The 18,506-nt window shown below is 44.3% G+C and overlaps 1 protein-coding gene across 9 annotated transcripts in view; it reads right to left on the reverse strand.

The window, feature by feature from the left end:
- FRMD4B (FERM domain containing 4B) overlaps window positions 1–18,506 on the reverse strand; it is a 287,088-nt gene that overhangs the window by 110,722 nt on the left and 157,860 nt on the right. For all 9 annotated transcript variants that reach the window (XM_048489959.1, XM_048489957.1, XM_048489960.1 and 6 more), the window contains one exon: window positions 17,535–17,619. In XM_048489959.1, coding sequence (XP_048345916.1) covers window positions 17,535–17,619 — 85 coding nt within the window. The remainder of the gene's footprint in view (window positions 1–17,534; window positions 17,620–18,506) is intronic.

The raw sequence follows: 18,506 nt of genomic DNA on the forward strand, positions 1-18,506 counted from the left end.
CTATTGATAGATATCTTGAACTGATGTTTATCAAATGTATCTGGAGGCAGAACTAGCTGCTATAGTTGAAGTTGCTTGAAAACACTTCATGATGATGAAGTGTGAAGTGCCACTGGTCTATAATCCTGAAGAAGATTGTCAGCAGAAATCTCTTTGGTAGTGGAACAATGGTGGAAGCTTTCAAACAAGATGGAATGGTGGACTGGGATAAGAATCGATTAAAGATCAGTAAAAAACACCAGCCAGTTGGTTAGCTGTTCGCTAACACCGACGGGAATACCATCGGTCAGCAACCTTCGCCGGATTACAGCCCTCAAAACTTGCCTCACCTCATGTTCCTCCACAGTGAGGTGTGAGCTGCAATCACCTGGTGGCTGTGTGTCATCTCCTTCTGATAGACCTGTTTCAAAGCGGGCAAAAAAGTGATTTAGCTCCTCCGCCAGAGAAGAATCCCCATCCACAGAAATGTCATTGTTTGGTTTATGGTTGGTAATTTGTTTAGGGCCAGGGATCACCAACACGTCCTCCTCCGAAGAACGGAGGGGCCTGACAGGGCGATATTTATCTGTAAACTGTAATTAGATGTATTGGAAGCTGCTCTGAGCCCACTTTGGTGGGGGAGCAGGGTATTAAATCAAGTAAATAATAATAAATGCCTTGCTCAAGTCTTACAAACTGAAGACCATGGCTCATGTTGGTCTTCCTCTTTTCCCGCTGTCTTCAACCTTTCCTATCATCACAGTCTTTTTCAATGACTCCCGTCTTTGCGTCATATGACCAAAGTATGACAGCTTCAGTTTAGCTTCTATCTCTCCTGAATGGTAGCTCCTATATGTGCCTCAAACAATACAAATATATGCAAGCCATCATTGCCACCAAACAGGATATAATGAATGGGTCTACTGCACTATCCCAGATAGTGCGTTACAAGCTGCAAGTGGGTCAGTATAGAAGATCTTGATGAAAATAGGATAAACTTCCTAGGTTGTTTGGTAATGGGGATCTATTAAAGCCAGGAAAACGATCAGACAAGAAGGAAGAAAAAGACTAGGCAGGGGTGCATCTACTGGGCTTTGGCAAGCACAGATTGTGAAGCAGAACCTGCTATCTGCTACAGAATGTCACTTCCTGGAAAGCTTAGCTCTGATTGATCAAAGAGCAGGAAATACTCCACAATAAAGCAGGCAGAGATTCTGGGGTTGAGCCTGCCTCTGTACTACCAGTCCAGTGAGCAAAGTTAACCAATCAATTAATTAAAATATTTATACCTCACAATTCATTTTGGCTCATGTTTGCAGACCTCTTACAATCTAAGAAGACTTCGTCCATCTTAAGTGGCTCTTCTGTTGGAGAAAGAGTCACTGAAGTTGGAAGAGGATTCATAGGTTGGAGAAAGGCTACTTGGAGGACGGTTGAATCCACTTCATTAGCTACCTTCTATTCTACTCTAGACAATTTTTGCCAACTCATCTACCCCCACACTGCCTCTGATGTGTATCTATGCTATCAATTTATAGAATCTACTTTAAGACAGAAATTCATGTTTTTATGGTGCGCGTATCTGGCTTATTTTTATGCTGTTCTTTTTTTATGGGTAGTTTTGCTGTGCCCGAATGCCTTGATTTTGTGAGCTGTCTGGACCAGATCCTAGACAGAACTTTATTTTTAAATGTACTTCAAAATAGCTTCAGTACAATCAAATACTGGCTAGAACACAGGGCTGAACTCAGAAGGTCCACTGTCTCCCTTTTAACCTTCCAACGCCACATAGCAATTTCTGCTACAAAATCCTGCACACAGTACATCCCAGGCAAAGGCCAAGAAGCCAACAAGATGGCTGTTTGACAGCAAGGCTGATTCTGTAAACTTAGGTCATGAGAAGGAGTCTAGGAATGTATGAACCCAGACTTGACTCTTGTGGCCCTTTCTTACATGCCCAGGGTAATGCCAATCACCACTGGGGGGGCGGGGTCTGGAAGGAATTTTCTTCCAGTCAGATTGGTCAGGGATTGGGGGGGGGGGGTGTTACATACATCAGGGATAATTGTGGGGAGAGGTATACATCTTAAATACATCAGGGATCACTGGGGGGAGAGGTAGCTATGAATTTCCTGCATCATGCAGGGGGTTGCACTAGATCAGTGGTGGCGAACCTATGGAAGGCGTGCCAGAGGGGGCACTCAGAGCCCTCTTTGCGGGCACGTGGGCTGTTGCTCCAGTTTTGGCACTTGACAGTGGCATAGCACCAAGGGGACGAGGGGTGCACGATACACTGGGCATGCGCCCCTGTGGGGGCATGGCAAGGGCATTCTGGGGGCATGGTGGCAGTGTTCCAGGGCATTCCAAGGCAGGGCGGGGGCAGACAGGGGCATGGCAGGGGCATGGGACGCACGCATGCCCCGGGTGCAGTTTCCCTTTGCTCCACCCCTGGCACTTGGTCTCTAAAAGGCTCGCCATCACTGCACTAGATGACCCTGGAGTGTCAAGACTCTATTAAGACATGTTAGCATTTTACCTCTTCCCTGGTTCTTGCCATGAGACTTTGGAGTGGGCAGGTAGCTATGTGGGAACTCCTGGCTTGTTTTCTTTGGTTTTAGGTACATAGTAACTTTTTCATCCTTTGGGCTGTCCAGAACCAGGTCTTATCTTCAATTTGGCCTTGTAAACTCTGAACTGCTTGGGAACACTGTTAGTAATTTCATTCTGCTGGGACCTTGAGGGTGGGGTTGGGGGGATATTTTAAAAGATATTAACCATGAGATTCTGTAGTGGAACTCAGTTCCAGCAAAAGCTAGTTTGCATGCTGTTTATAACAACCTGCCAATAAACCAATTTCTGAACCCAAGTTTCTGGCTATTGCAGGGGTTGACAGATCCTGACATGGAGGTCCCTTCCAGCTCTATGCTTCTGTTTTCTAAGAAACAACATCATGAGATACATGCCATCTTAGTAGCTCCTGACAACCCCAAGAGACTTTATCAAATTATAGCTACAGGAGACAGCAAAAAATGACCAAGGTCACAGCCAACTTCACTTGAACAAATACCATTTTCCCAACCTAAACACAAGACTCCATTTCCCCCACCACCACCCACTTTTTTCTATGGTGCTAATCTCCTCACAAGAACAAACACAAGATTAGTTATACTAGTGTTTGGTGGAAGTGTTTAATTTGCCTTAAGGGGAGTTTGTGTGCACAATGCTATTTATGCTCTCCTCATGACCACAGCATAGAATGAAACAAGTCAGGTGGAAAATGAAACAAACACAGAACTGAACTGCGCAGGCAGGTTTTTTGTCAATAGGTGTGTGAAGTGGTGGCTTTAATTGGAAAGACCTTGTGCAATGCTCACTGTCACAGCTTGCCTAGTGGCATTGAAAAGATGTCATCCCTTGTCTCATAAAAGCCTGTGGCACCAAGGTGTGTGAAAGTAAACATGGCCAAAAAGACACAAAATCCCATTAGGGACCTTGCCCCCCCCCCCTCCCGGTCCATCTTGTACTTCTCAGAGAGCTGAAGAGAGCTCAGAGGAAAAAAGGGAAAGAGGGAAGAAGAGGGAGAGTACCTACATTTCATCAGGTGTTATTAAGCCATTTGCTCCTCTGCAGACTTTGGTACGCCGCAGTATAGTTAGCCTAGAGCAAGGGAGTTTCTGGACAGCTATGGAACAAACAGGTCAGCTCATACAGTAATTGATGTCTTGGTTACAACACGAGCAATGCAGCCTGTTCATCAGTTTGCGTTAACTGAGGCAACACACTTTATGGAGGAGCTCCAGCCTGCATTAGGAATCCTGTTCTACTTCAATTACAGAATGACTTGGGGTTGCCTAGAGATCCCTTGGGATTACAATTAATCTCCAGATTACAGAAATCAATTCCTTGGGAGAAAATGGCTGGCTTTAAGGCTGGCATTATAGTTCCGTAGCATTATACCACTCTGAGGCCCCCATTCTCCCTAAATTGCACCCTTAAATGTCAGGTGAGAAGACAGCAAATAGTCAGAACCCTCAATCATGCTTAGACCCAACTTCAGCTGAGAGGCCCTATCTAAAAGGTCATTAGAAGGAAGACAGGAAGTAGCCAGGCCTCCTCCTAGCATGCTTGACTCTGGTTCTAGTTGAGAGCTCCCCCCTTTCCACTTCCATCAATGAGATCATCAGAGGGAAGATAGAAAGCAGTAAGGATTCCTGTATTGTGCCTGGACTGAACTCCAGCTGAGAGCTCCTTCCCTCCCACTTTCAACTGCCATCCATGAAGCTATCAGAAGGAAAACAGGAAGCAGAGAATCATGCCCTCTTCTGTCTCTGAAGCAGCTCAAGCCGAGAATCCCTCCCCCATGGATCTTTCTACTGATTTTAAAATGTCATTTGTAATAGTATTTTAAGTACTGGACATTGTCTGAAAATCTTGACACTGGGTGCGAACCAAGAGGGGTGGCGCAAAAAATCCAGGGTCATTTGTGTTTTTTGTATTTTTAGTGTTTTTTCAGTTTTTGGCCTGCAGGGGGTGCAGTTTTTAGGCTAGAAGTAGCAAAATTTCAGGAATTTTTTGGGAGACTCTCGTGATGATAGCACCCATGTTAGGTGAGGTTTGGTTCAGGGGATCCAAAGTTATGGACTCCCAAAGCGGGTGCCCCCATCGCCCATTGCTTCCAATAGGAGCTAATAGGAGATGGGAACTACATCTTTGAGGGTCCATAACTTTGGACCCCCTGAATCAAACTTCACCAAACCTGGGTGCTATCATCACGAGAGTCTCCTAAAGACACCCTAAAGTTTTGGCGCTGCTAGCGTAACAATTGCATCCCTGACAGCAGGCACCACACAAATTTCCCCAGATTCTCCTTTTAAATCCACCCCCTTCAGCATGGATTTAAAGGGAGAATGTGATGTCCCCAGTTTAAACAGTGAAAGTGATGCTGTTTCAGGATGGGGGATAATCCACCCCAAATCAGTATCACTTTCAATGTTGTTTAAACTGGGTACCCCAGATTCTCCTTTTAAGGTGGATTTAAAAGGAGAATCTGGGCTCCCTAGTTTAAACACCATTGAAAGTGATACTGTTTGGGGGTGGCCCAGCTACAACCGCAGTCGCCCATGGGGGGGGGGTAACTCAGATTTTGCACCAGGCTCCATTTTCCCTAGCCACCCCTCTGAGGTCTATTGCCATTTCTACCACTGTGCAGAATGGTCCATTGGTGGAAACCAGGCAATGGGGCTATTCAATGGGGCTTGCTTACTTTAGAATTGCACTGCAAATGTAACAGGTAGGGTGATACAAAGATTTGTATCTCAAAAAGTAAGATATAAAGCAAGCATTAATCTGACTTTCCATAATATTATGAGTTCACTTTTTAATCCAGTCAGTGCCGTCATAGTCTTGCTTCCCTTTATCATGGTCTCAATTAAAAAAAAAATGCATGTCCACTTCTATATCCTAGTGGATAATTGTTTTTCCTGTTCTGCAGCCCTCTCGATGGTTATTTGTTTAAAAAAACCTCCCCAAACCTTTTTCTCAAGGTTCTTCAAGCTCCTTTCCTTCTATTAACAAAGCATTTCCGTCCATTAAAAAGTATTAAAAAGCAGCAGTATGTTCCATAGCCTCACACTTGACAGTTTAAAAAGAAACCAAACAATTTGTTTGATGTGCAGGGTTCACAAAGGACACTGCATAAATGCCAGTGCGGAGCAGAAGCTACAGTTCTGAACTAAGACCAGGAACACCTGCCTTCAAATCTGGACTTCAACATGACACTCCCTGGATGACCTTGGACGACCCTTGGTCCCTCGGCCTCATAGAGTACTATTGCAATGACAAACTGTGTGTGTGAGGAGGAAATCACATGTGATACTGGGAGTTCCTTGAAGGAAGGGTGAAATAGAGGTCGAACAGATGGCTAGGTAGATATCTACATAGATAATAACAAAAGTAACTGTAAGGAAACAAAGCATTCAATGTGCAGACACAACGGAATAAGCTATATACAGGAGTTGTTCAGTGGCACGGAGCATGGTGCAAGAGCAACAGAAACGCAGCCACTCCTTGTAGCCAAGCAAGCAAGACATTCTTCAGATGGTATCCTACAGAACTTCACATAAGCCATCCAATTTGGCCCCTATTCAGAGAAGCATTTAAATGAATTGGTTACTTTTATTATGTGTTTAGACGTTCTTGGAGTGCATTCCTTCAACAGTTGGACATTAGTAAGTTGTCTAATACACCTGGGATAAAGGTCTGAGAGTATAATTGAGATATTCTAAAAGATAAAGTTTCCCCTTCATTCGTGTTCGACCCTGGGGTACGACTGCAAGCAGTGATTTTATTGGCAAGCCATTTTTGTGGGGTAGTTTGCCATTGCTTTCCCCGGCTATTCTTTACGCCCTAGCTATGTGCTAGGTACTTATTTACCAACCAAGGAATGGCTGGCTGGCTGAGTTGACCATGAGCCAGCTGCCAGGATATCTGACCCACAGGGGGCTCGAACTCCTGACTGTGTGAGTGGCAGTGCAAGCACTTAACCACAATGCCACGTGGCTCTTGGAGATATTCTAAACATCTGCTATCGATCTATCCAGGTTTCTGTACCACACCCCTTTATCTCAGCATCTTTCCTTTTGGGCTACCACATTCCCAGCCCACACATGCTTTTGGGAGTTGTACAATATGTTGGATACAAGTCTCTTTGTTTCATGGTTTAAGTAAGTGTAAGTTGATTGGTGATTAGTTTCTTTTATCACATTTAAAACCATTAATTAGGGGGCAGTAGGAGTGTCTCTAACTCTGTTTGGTCTAGTTTCATGGTTCCTATCTGTTTGATCTATATAAATGATGTCGACATAATCCTAGGGTGTGGAAAACCCACCATCTGCAGTTCAGATCCATGGTCCTCCTGGTTGGTAAAATCCTGTAAGGAGGTGTTAAAAATTCTCTATAATAAAAATCGTGAATATCTGGTTGACCTCAGGGGCTTTCCTTAAGCCTCTTGAAGAAAATGTTATTGGACCACTGTTGAAAATGCTTTTCCTGGAGAAGAATGTGCTGGCGAACTAACTGTAGACCTCCAAGATTATTGAGTAGGTAGAGAAGAGTAGCCTTGGGTTATCTGAACAATACATCTGCCCATGACTCCTCTCAGGATGGCTTCAGGCCTGGTTTAAGAACACACTCAGCTTTGGTGACGTACTAGTGGATTATCTCTATTTACACTTTGATGTAAACGCATCTCTGCTGTTGCTGCTGAATTAATCTGCTGCTTTTTAATTCAGAACATTCTTGAAGTAACATGAAGAACATTCTTATATTAAATGGGTTCAAGGAAGAGCTGTGTTTTACACTTGTGGTCTAGCACAGCCTGGGGCAACTTTTAGCCTGCAAATTATATACTCAGGCCTGCCATGACCTTTGATTTTTCACATTAAGACGGGCCAGAAAAAAACAAAGTTTAATGTTGTGTTCTGAATGGTGGACTACAAGGTCCAACAGATTACTTCTGTATATGGCAAGGAAACCATGACCTATTTCTGCTGAAGCAGTGACAGAGGTAGTGCTGCTGAGCAGGAAGGGGAGCCAAGAGAACTGAGGAAACCACACTTTTTCAGACAGTTGCAATTCTCAGACTGCCACCTTATAGTTGTCCCCACCGCTTTGTTGGCAGGTAAGCCCAAGGTCAGACAGAGGGGGTCTGTTTTTGGACAGTGCCCTCCCTAGCTGTCATCTTTATTGGCATCACAGACAGTTCAGGCTAAGAGGGGTGCTAAATCTTAATTCTGGACTTTGATACCAAGCAAGGGGCTTAGCCTGAAGCCATTCCTCACTCCCAATCAACACACATGACAACAAAAGATTTCCTGGCAGCTTTCTACCAGTCCATTGACAGGACAGTGATAACAGCCTCAGAAAATCACATCTATGCTCAGCTTAACAAGGGCCAGGGCAACTGCCTGGTGCCCGAATTAATTCACACTTTGCTCCTTCCTTCCTTTTCTGCATGCAGCCATCGCCTGCCCCATCTCTGAGAGATCTAGAGCTCTGGAGCATTTTAACATATCAAAGGTGGACTCCTCTCTGATTGAATAGCCCTCAGCATCCATCTTGTGATCTCAGCTCCAGAGTAATCAATACTCTGGCTATAGTTCAGTACAGTCATCATTTCCAAGCATTTGATCCTGTCTGGAAACCATCATTGGCTTTGTCCAGGGGGTGGGTTCCCTCTTTAGCATCACCAGAGGGCCAAATGTTCTTTTACTGAGACTCTCCAAACCATACTTCCCTGCCCATTGACCCTGAGCTGCCTTTGGCTTTGGTTCAGTGTGGCTGACATAGTTTCTTCTTGACACTACCAGTGCAGGAACTGGTTTTTGCTCTTTTGGACCTCTTCAGGTCAGGAAAGGTAATTATCACCCAACCCTGAAACTATTTCAATCTATCTTCACCACTATCTAAATCTCAGGCTTCCCACAATTCTGTGTGCATGTATTACCACAGTGGTGCTTGACCTCTCCCCCCACCCCCCATAAGTATTGCCAAACTTATTCACATAAAACCTGGTCTCCTAAGGATTTCTACGGGGAAAAGCCCTGGTATGATTGGTGGAGATCCTATAGCCCATCCTTTTGCAGCACAAGGTTTGTCCCTCTAATTTCCCAGCCAAAACCAGGACAGATCCCTCCAATTTGGATAACAGCTTAGGGTAGCCCTCTAATGTCAATCAGAGCCCAGGCCTTTTCTACTGTAGTTTCCATTTGGATGGAATGGGTTCCCTGAGAAGATGAGGACTTTACCATCTCTAGACCATGGATGTCAAACTCGCGGCCCTCCAGATGTTAGGGACTACAGTTCCCATCATCCCCTGCCAGCATCATGCTGGCAGAGGATGATGGGAACTGTAGTGCATAACATCTGGAGGGCCGCGAGTTTGACACCTGTGCTCTAGACATTTTTAGGATGCGCTGTAAAGATATTCTATTTGACTGGCCTTTTAATGAAGTATAATGTATCTTTTTGTGGTGGGCAAGTTTTGGGGGGTTTGTTTTATTCTACACATGTTTAATTTGGGATATAGCATACAGAATAACCTTGGAGATGGATTGGAGAAGCAGGAGTTATGGTATTTCCTAGAGAAGTACACAATAAGGGAGAGGTGTGGACTGCGTATACAGCTGCCCTGATAATTATAAAGGGGAATCTGAGGCAGACATGAGGGTTGGGAATGCTCACCAGCTGAAAACAAAGTTATTATGATGGCTGAGGCCTAACTGGTAAAACATCAGGGCACAGAGTTCACTCCCAGTCTGTGGTCCCAATCATTTCACCAGACAATCATCATTATCACCATCAGCACCTCCAATTCTGTCTCACATCTGTTTATGAGTATGAAATGCTTGCCCAAATGAATGGGTACAATCCAGTCAATACTAGCCCAGACTCAATGTTTTCATTAGGAGTGTTAAACATGTACTTATTTCTACCATTAAAACCAATGTGACTTCAAACATTTACCTCTGGATGGTTTGCACTCTGTGTTTCAAATCTGTACTACTATGGAGCAATAACTAACAGACAATAACTTGAGCTTGGACTTGGACAGATTTATGGAGGAGAAGTCGATCTATGGCTACCAATCTTGATCCTCCTTGATCTCAGATTGCAAATGCCTTAGCAGACCAGGTGCTCAGGAGCAGCAGGAGCAGCAGAAGGCCATTGCTTTCACATCCTGCACGTGAGCTCCCGAAGGCACCTGCGAGGGCCACTGCGAGTAGCAGAGTGCTGGACTAGATGGACTCTGTTCTGATCCAGCAGGCTAGTTCTTATGTTCTTATGTGCTAAGCCTCTTTGAGCCAAGAGGAAAGCTAGGGTATAATTATTTTAATAATAAGCAAACTACATGAAGCGTTAATCAAAAGAAGAGTTTTGATTTATACTCTGCTTTTCTGAACGGTAAGCCATCTCAATTCAGTGTATAAACTCTTTCTCTTCCTATCCCCACAACAGACACCTTGCGAGGTAGGTGGGACTGAGAGAGTTCTGCAAGAACTGTGACTGGGACAAAGTCACCTAGCACATTTCTTGTGAAGGAGTGAGGAAACAAACCCAGTTCACCAGATTAGAGTCTGCTGCTCAGGTGGAGGAGTCGGAAAATCAAACCCAGTTCTCTAGATTAGGGTGCACTGCTCTTAACCACTACACCACACTTACTATATATTTCTTGACCCTTGAAGGGGACTATGTAAAAGCCATCTTTAGAGAGCTATATAAATTAACCAATATCATATGGGGAGCAGCTAATCTGTAAGGATGGTTTTCCATGAAATTCTGTCTAAATCTGTCTTGTAAAATTAAAGTACGCAATGATTGTTGACAGTTAACGAGTTCTTAATTTAAGATTTAAATTAGCTATCTATAAAGTCATGGGGACACAGATGTACTTGCCCAGACACATTCACCTTGCCTATTTTGAATGAGAAAACCATCAAAACGTTTGTGGCTTGCCACTCAGCCAAGTGCTCTTGGAAGACGGACAAGCAGGGCATGGAGGCCAATGACTCCATCTATTGATTAGGATCCACTGGCAGTGGTAGGGGCGATGTAAGGAATACACTCTCCATGGACAGAAATCATTTCTGTTGGTGCAAATCAGCACAGGATCCAAGCCGTGGTTGCCCTCAGCATCTGTCCGCAGCTTCCTCTGAACATGGAGATGCTATTTAGTTATTGACGCTAAGTAGCCGCTGATGGACCTTTCCTTCCCAAAGTAATATAACTCACTTTTACAAAACCAGTGAAACTAGTGGCCATCACTACATCATGTGCTTTGACAGTGGTTTCTAGAGGTTAATTACCTCCATCCTTTTGTCTAGCCTGAATCTCCTGATTTTCACTGGATGCTTGATTGCTTCTCTGAACTACTCACCTGTCTGCTAGCTTCTGACTTCTAGGGACAGCTGTTTTGCTCTTGAGCTGACAGGCAGGCTCAGCAAGAAGCCATCACCTGGCATCCTCTACCCTGATACCAATTAAAACACACCTAGCAAATGAAAAAAAAAAGGCTGTTCTCACTCAAAACTGCCCACAACACCCTTTGAGCCTTTAAATAAACTGCTGACAAAGCACAACATCTATAATTCCGCATCTGTGCATCAGTGTCATTCATTAACCAGTTCAACTCAAAATGTGTTATGTGAACAGCAGTGATAATTTAAGTGTCATAAAACTGGGCTAGGTGACAGCAGCAGTGTTTATATTTTGAGCGTTTTCTCTGTTCCTTCTGCATATATAAATATGTACACATTCATCTGCACACCCACATGGACAGCTACACCCAGCTGTTTGGGTAATCCAACAGTACTTTCATACCTACTTTGTTCTCGATTTACACTCATGACTAATGCAGAAAGATTTTTTTTTATACTGTTTCATCAGAAACCTTTATGCCTGGTTAAACAGCTTCAACACTCCCAGAAACTATGCTTATGAGAATCAAGATGCTTATATGAAGAGGAAAAGACAGCTAATTCTGAAATCTTTTCTTACTGAATGTAGCTCAGTGGATCCTAAGAAGCACCACTAGGTTTTTGCTGATAGAGAAAGCTTGTCTTTCCCTCGACTTCCCCAGAGTGAGGAAATTCCTAAACACAATGCAAACATTCTTACATATTATGCTAGATTTTTTTAGTAGTCATGCAGAAGGGGGTGCTTAATCTTTCCACTGTTTTCCAAACTAATCATCAGTTTTTGTCTTCAACACTGTGTGGGAGGGGGCTTCCTAAAGTGTTGGATTTGCAATGCTGGGCAAAGTTACACCCTTTTCAGCCCATCAGTTCTGCACCCTTACACTTGGTCTCAAACTGTGGCTTTCTCCTAAAGTGTAAGTTCATTTAAAAAAATCCCCCTATTCTGCTCTCCTAAATGCAGTATGTGTAATTAGTACCATTCTGAAAAAAAAGATTCCTTGCTTGTGAGAGCAACTGTTCTTATGGGTCCCAAGTGCAAAATAAAAACTAAAAATGGTGCAAGCAGGACATGCAGTCAACTAGTTGTGTACGTAGTCTGCTTTGCCATGTGAAACATTTATTCTTGAGCACTAAAATAGTGATCTCCTGTGGCTGAAGGGCACATTTCCCTTTGACAGGGCCTCCAGGAGAACCTCTATGCATCTTTCCAAATAGCTGAAGGCTCTCAGAAGCCTTCCCTCTGGACGAGAGGACAGGCCAAGCAAAAGCAGGGAAAAGACCAGGGGTGAGGTGTCAACTGAAAGTAGAAGATGGAACTCTGGGATAAATCTGGAAGTGACATAGGGTAGCTCTAGGTTTCTTCCAATTCCTAGAGGGGAGGGGAGGGGTGGAATGCAAGGGAAGGGGAGGGAGGGAGGGGTGGCATGCAAAGGAAGAAAGGGAGGGGAAGGGGGCCGGCATCTGGAATGGCATGCAAGGGAGGGGAGGGAGGGGGCCCAGCATCTGGACATGGCCCACCCTAGTGGAGGAAGGGGGAGGGGAGTGAGGGGTGGCATGCAAGGGAGGGAGTGAGGGGTGGCATGCAAGGGAGGGGAGGGAAGGGCTGGATGTAACTCTGTCTATCCAGCAGCTGGTATATATGGATAACCTGTTCCTTATGGTGCTTGTGCTTAAGAGCTCTTATGTGCATCAGTCCTGCCAAAGACCCTAGAGTTGTAAATGAAGGTGTTTTTATTTTGGATCTTTTGGGTTTACTCTGTGAGCTGCCTCGAGCAGGCTTTCTAAAGAGGTGGCATACTACATAAATAACTACTCTAATAAAGGTCCATTATTCCCATTTGCATGCTACACCGCACAGGGTGTCCCCAAACAGGCAAATATATTTTTCTGCAATGACAAATAAAAGAGAGATGCCAAACAGGAAGCCAGGGCACCACTCATAGAATCACAGAGTTGGAAAAGCCCACAAGGGCCATCCAGTCCAACCCCCTGCCATGCAGGAACACACAAAGTACTCCAAAAAGATGGCCATTTAGTCTCTGTTTAAAAACCTCCAAAGGAGGAGACTCCACCACACTCCGAAGCAGTGTATTCCACATTCGAACAGCCCTTACTGTCAGGAACTTCTTCCTAATCTTTAGGTGGAATCTCTTTTCTTGTAGTTTGAACCCATTATTCTGAATCTTGGTCAAAATAGAACAGAATCACAGAATTGGAAGAGACCACAAGGGCGATGAAGTGCAACCTGCTGCCATGCAGGAATACACCATCAAAGCACCCTTGAGAAATGGCCATCCAGCCTCTGTTTAAAAACCTCCAAAGAAGGAGACTACCACTGGCTGTATTCCAATGTCAAACAGCCCTTTCTGTCAGGAAGTTCTTCCTAATATTTAGGTAGAACCTCATTTCCTGCACCTTGAATCCATTACTCCTTAGCCCTAATCTCTGGACTAGCAAAAAAACAAGCTCACTCCATCTTCAACACAACATCCCTTCAAATATTTAAAGATGGCCATCATATCACTCGTAACCTTCTCTTCTCCAGACTAAACATATCAAGCTCCCTAAGCCATTCCTCATAGGTCATGGAATCCAGGCCTTTTATTATTTTGATTGCCCTCCTCTTGACTTGTTCCAGTTTGTCAATATCCTTTTTGAACTGCGGTACCCAGAACAGGACACAGTATTCCAGGTGAAGTCTGACCAATGCAGAATACAGTGTAACTATACTCCTAGACACTATACTATAGATCTAGACACTATACTCCTATTGATGCATCCCAGAATTACATTGGCTTTCTTGGCTACCACATCACACTGTTAATTCATGTTCAATTTGTGGTCTACTAAGACTCCCAGATCACTTTCACATGTACTGACGTCAAGCCAGGTGTCATCTTATATCTGTGCATTTCGTTTTTTCTGCCTAAGTGTAGTATCTTACATTTCTCCCTGTTGAGTTCATGTTGTTAGTCTTAGCCCAGGTCTCTAATCTGTCCAGGTCATTTTGAATTCTGACCCTGTCCTCTGGGGTATTAGCTACCCCTCCAAATTTGATGTTATCTGCAAATGTGATTAGCGTGCTCTCTATTCCATTCTCCAAGCCATTGATAAAAATATTGAATAGCACTGGCCCAGGACAGAACCCTGTGGCCCCCTGCTAGTCACTCAGTGGTCTTGTCAGCTGTGTGCTCTGGAAGGAAAATCAAAGGCTTAAAACATGCCTCCTTGAGAGTTTTCTAAATCTGCTATTTCCACAAAACCTAAAGAAGCAGGCATCAGTTTTCTTCTTATGCCATAAAAGGGAAATGTGGGTATTTAGCCAACCAGAAGCAGCTTCATTTCGCTCAGGACAGAGATTTAGAGCTGCTGAATCAAATGACCCACCGGCTGTACTGTCAGGAACCTGTTTTATACGTGTGTGTTGGATTCCCTCACATTGGCAGAATAGGCAACAATTGAACCCACCTGTTTCTACTTTTATAGACCCCCCCTCTCTCTTTTTTACAGAGCTACACCTGTACCTGCATTCATTCATTCCTTGCCCTGTCTTGTCCAGCAGCTGCAGGTTTTCCCCATCCCTCCCCACAAACTCTATGGGGGCCAGAGAAAGAGAACAGCAGTTGTTCTTTATGTCACTTGACACTAACCGTTTGATCACTAGCGAATGGCTTTTGTGATAATCCTCCCACATGTTGTACACTTTTACACCTCACATTTCCCTTTGCAGATATTCAAGTCCCACCGTGGAGCCGATCCCTACAGGATATCATTTTAAAACATACAAGGGTTTGGGAACATTCATCGCAGCAAAATCGCTATCTTCATAATGCAAATATATTTTCATCAGACATTTTTGGAAAGAAGAACCCGTTCCATTAACAGAAAATACATGCTGTCCTTAGGCCATTTTTGGTTTTAAATATTTGTTGATATCAAGGAATTCTTCTCACAGTTTATGGCAGATCATGGCTTTGATCCAGTGGAATGTTCCCCTGGGCAAAATGATTTCTATCCAGAAAATGCAATTTTTTCTTGCCTCCCCCTCTGCTGCAGGAAAGTTGCATTTGTTGGGTGGAAGACATTCTGCCCAAGGCAGAGGCGTAGCTGGGCCAAACTGTGCCCGGTGTGCAGTCTATATTTTCCGCCCCCCTCCCATGGTTCCCCTGTGGTACCCTGCCCCGCTCCCATGGCATCCCCCCTCCCACACTTACCTTAGTTCCTTTCCTTTTCCTAGAACTTTTTCCAGCTGAAAAAAGGCCTATTCGCAGTTCAGGCTTAAAAACGGCCTGACGGGAACTATGGCCCTTTCCCCACTTTCCTTAAGCCCCGCGCTACTCTCCTCAAGTAGCGCGGGGTCCAGCTCCCTCCCCCACTTCAGGGGCGGCGAGAACGCAGCCGCCCCAACGCTGCCTCTCTCCCGCCCCCTCGCGATTGCCCTGAGGAAGATTGCTGGCACCTTTGAGTAATGGCGCCTTTTGGCGACGTGCAGCGCAGTGCGCGAAGTCATGTGGAAGCTAGGGCACAGCAGCCCGTAGGAACTTTGCCCGCCCAGCAAACCTCGGAGCAAAGAGGTGGAGTGGGAAGGGCCGCTTGCTTCCCAGGAGACCTCATAAGGATGCTCCGCTGGGAACTGCTGGATTTCCCTCCAGGCCATTTTTAGCCTGTGCTGTGAACAGGCCTTTTTTTCCAGCCTGAAAAAGTTCTAGGAAAAGGAAAGGAACTAAGGTAAGTGTGGGAAGGTGGGTGGGGGGTGCTGCAAGGGGGGCGCCGCGGGGGGAGGAAAAGGGAGGGGCCTGGGGCCCTTTTCCACCCCCCCAGGCGTGAGCCTGGTGCATGGTGCCCTCAGTCCCCTTGCAGCTCCGCCACTGGCCCAAGGTACGTACAAGATCACACTCATGGATACGTGGTACTTCTCATTTGCAGAAACTGCTGAAGTACTTCTGCTATTTCAATTACGGACAATACCTAACATTTCAAATATGTCTCTAAGAGGATTAGTACATTATCAAAGTTGATCATCTATATTAGGGGATAATAAGAAACAGAGTGCACTACCCTAGGTAGCACTAAAAGAAAAGAAAGGTCTGGAGGATGGGAAACATGAAAGAACATTTTCTTAAAGTACCTATGCTGAATTACAAGCGATTTTGTTTCCTTTTTTTGAGTAGGATTGCACAATTCTAGAATGTGAGCAAAGGGGGAAGCTTCAGCTATTTCTTTAATATGTCACACAGCCCAGTCCAAAGCGGGGGTGGGCAGTAAGGAGTGGCCAGAGACAACAATGGGTGCTGCCTCCAAAGAACCCATCAGTGGTGTGGGCGCCTGGAGGAGAAGGAGAAGCTCCTTTCTGTCCCAGGAAAGCCCACAGAAGCATATGACTTATGTCACACCTCTAGGTGGCGTAAGTCTACGCCACTGAAGGGGGGCGCTCTGGGTCTGAAACGCCTCTGGAAGTCAACTAAAGTCATCTCTGCTCTGGGAATACTTTGGGAATGCTCCACTACATGTTGGAGCAGCCTCCTGTGGTGCAGAAGTGGTGACATGGAGTGATATGTCTGAGGTCTACCGCCGTGGAGCTGCATGGCTCCCCTGTGCTGGTCTAAGTGCCCTTATGCCAGTGTCCATGCCTCGTTGCCCAGCACTGGTGGCACTGGTGTAGAGGTCATGCCACATTTAATGCTGCTTCAGCCCCCCTTTGAATTGCAGTCTTAATTCTGCCTTTACATCACTTTACCATAACAATCACCGTATGATGTAAAGCATCCCAGGTTGTTCTCAACCAAACTTGAGAATACTTTTTTTGCATTAATACTTCTATGCCTCACTCAGTCTGATCATGGAAATGTGGATGAGAATACCAAGGTTTGCCACTGTTGGTTGTCTCACTTATGCGTCCTGCAAAGATTATGGTGTATTAGGCAGAAAGTTATGAATGGAATTTCTCTTGATGGCAAATCCTAATTATAGATTCATACAAGATTAGTGTAGCTCAGTGTGATGCCTACTGAGCCAATGGGCAAAGCCAGGTGGGAATTTTGCCCAGCAAGGCTTCTGATTGGCTTTGCCACTTTTTAAACACATTGTTTTTGGCAGCAGATGCCATCATAGCACAAAGGTCTAAACTATATAAGCTGTGGCAGACATCTTGCGGTTGGCTCCACCTTCTGTGACACCCGTTTGTGTCTATATCCATCACCATGTGTCAGAATACCAAAGGTACCCCACAGGCTAAAAAATGTAGGGACCTTTAATAGATGTACAACTATTTGAGACATTATTAGAAAGAAACATTATTTTCAGTCAAATTTGTATTCTATTTTTCTTCCATCATAAACCTTAAAGTGGTCTCACGGGCCTCACATTGAGCAGATCCAGACCTGCTTATCTCAACAAAACAGTTACAGAGTGTGCCATAAAACCGGACATCACAGAGGCTTGTGTAAAAATGTGTGAGATGACTGCTACTATTGGCAAGGTTATTTTTTCATTTGTCCCCCTATCTGTTATCACAAATACTGTGTGATGTTCAGATGTGAAGGCATGGGACTGAATTAAGCATACAAACAGCAAGCAAATTACCTTATGCACACAGGCCTTGGCATTCAAGAAGAAGAGCTCTACTGTAGTTTTGTCTTTCAGAAAGGAAATACTTTCAATGTAAAATCTGGAAGAAAAGAAGGAAATGAGACAATTGACTTATTGCGGGGTTCCCACTATGAACTAGCAGTACCTGTAGGATTGTGATACAACACAACAGATCATGACAGAACCATGAAAGGACAATACATGACCTATGGTTATTGAGACATAATGAAAAAGGGACCTTTTGGAAAATACATGAAAAATAGTGTCATCAAAACTGCAAGGTGAGTATGTGCTGTCAGAGTATTTATTTATTTAAAATATTTATATCCCACTTTTCTGCCTTTACAAGGGCCACAAAGTGGCTAACAGTTTAAAATATACATAACCATATTTTAAAACCGTTAAAACCAACCCTGCAACACACACCATTAAAACAAACTGATAACAGAATTAAAATACGTACAAAGCCTTGAGACAGAAATTAAAAATCAGGAAGCAGAGATGACTGAGAGAATGCCAGACAAAACAGGGACGTTTTCATCTGATGGAAGATGGCAACAGAAGGGAACAGAATTATGTATTTATTTATGTGATTTCTGCACCTCCCTTTCCCTTCTGGGCTCAGGGCGGTTTCCAGTCTTCATAATATACAACAATGAGAATAAATAGAAGACATAAATACAAGTTTAAAATTTAAAAATTTAGCAGTTGTCTCTTAATTGTTCTAGACTAAGATGCCCATTTTCTTAAAAGCATATACCAGTTCTTCCAGATGATGAGAAACTTGCCATGAGGAGAATAAGGGAAGGAACAGAAGGCAAAGGGAAGGGGAAAGAGGGGAAAGAAAAGGAACAGATAAGAGATAATGGGCAACAGAAAAGGAAAGGAAAAAGGGGGAAAGGGAGGGAAAGAGAGTTCCAGAATTTTTGGTGCCGTGATCAAGAAGGCTCTTTCCTGGGTTGCCAC

The sequence above is a fragment of the Sphaerodactylus townsendi genome, linkage group LG03 (genome assembly GCF_021028975.2).
Source record: "Sphaerodactylus townsendi isolate TG3544 linkage group LG03, MPM_Stown_v2.3, whole genome shotgun sequence".
Classification (NCBI taxonomy): domain Eukaryota; kingdom Metazoa; phylum Chordata; class Lepidosauria; order Squamata; family Sphaerodactylidae; genus Sphaerodactylus; species Sphaerodactylus townsendi.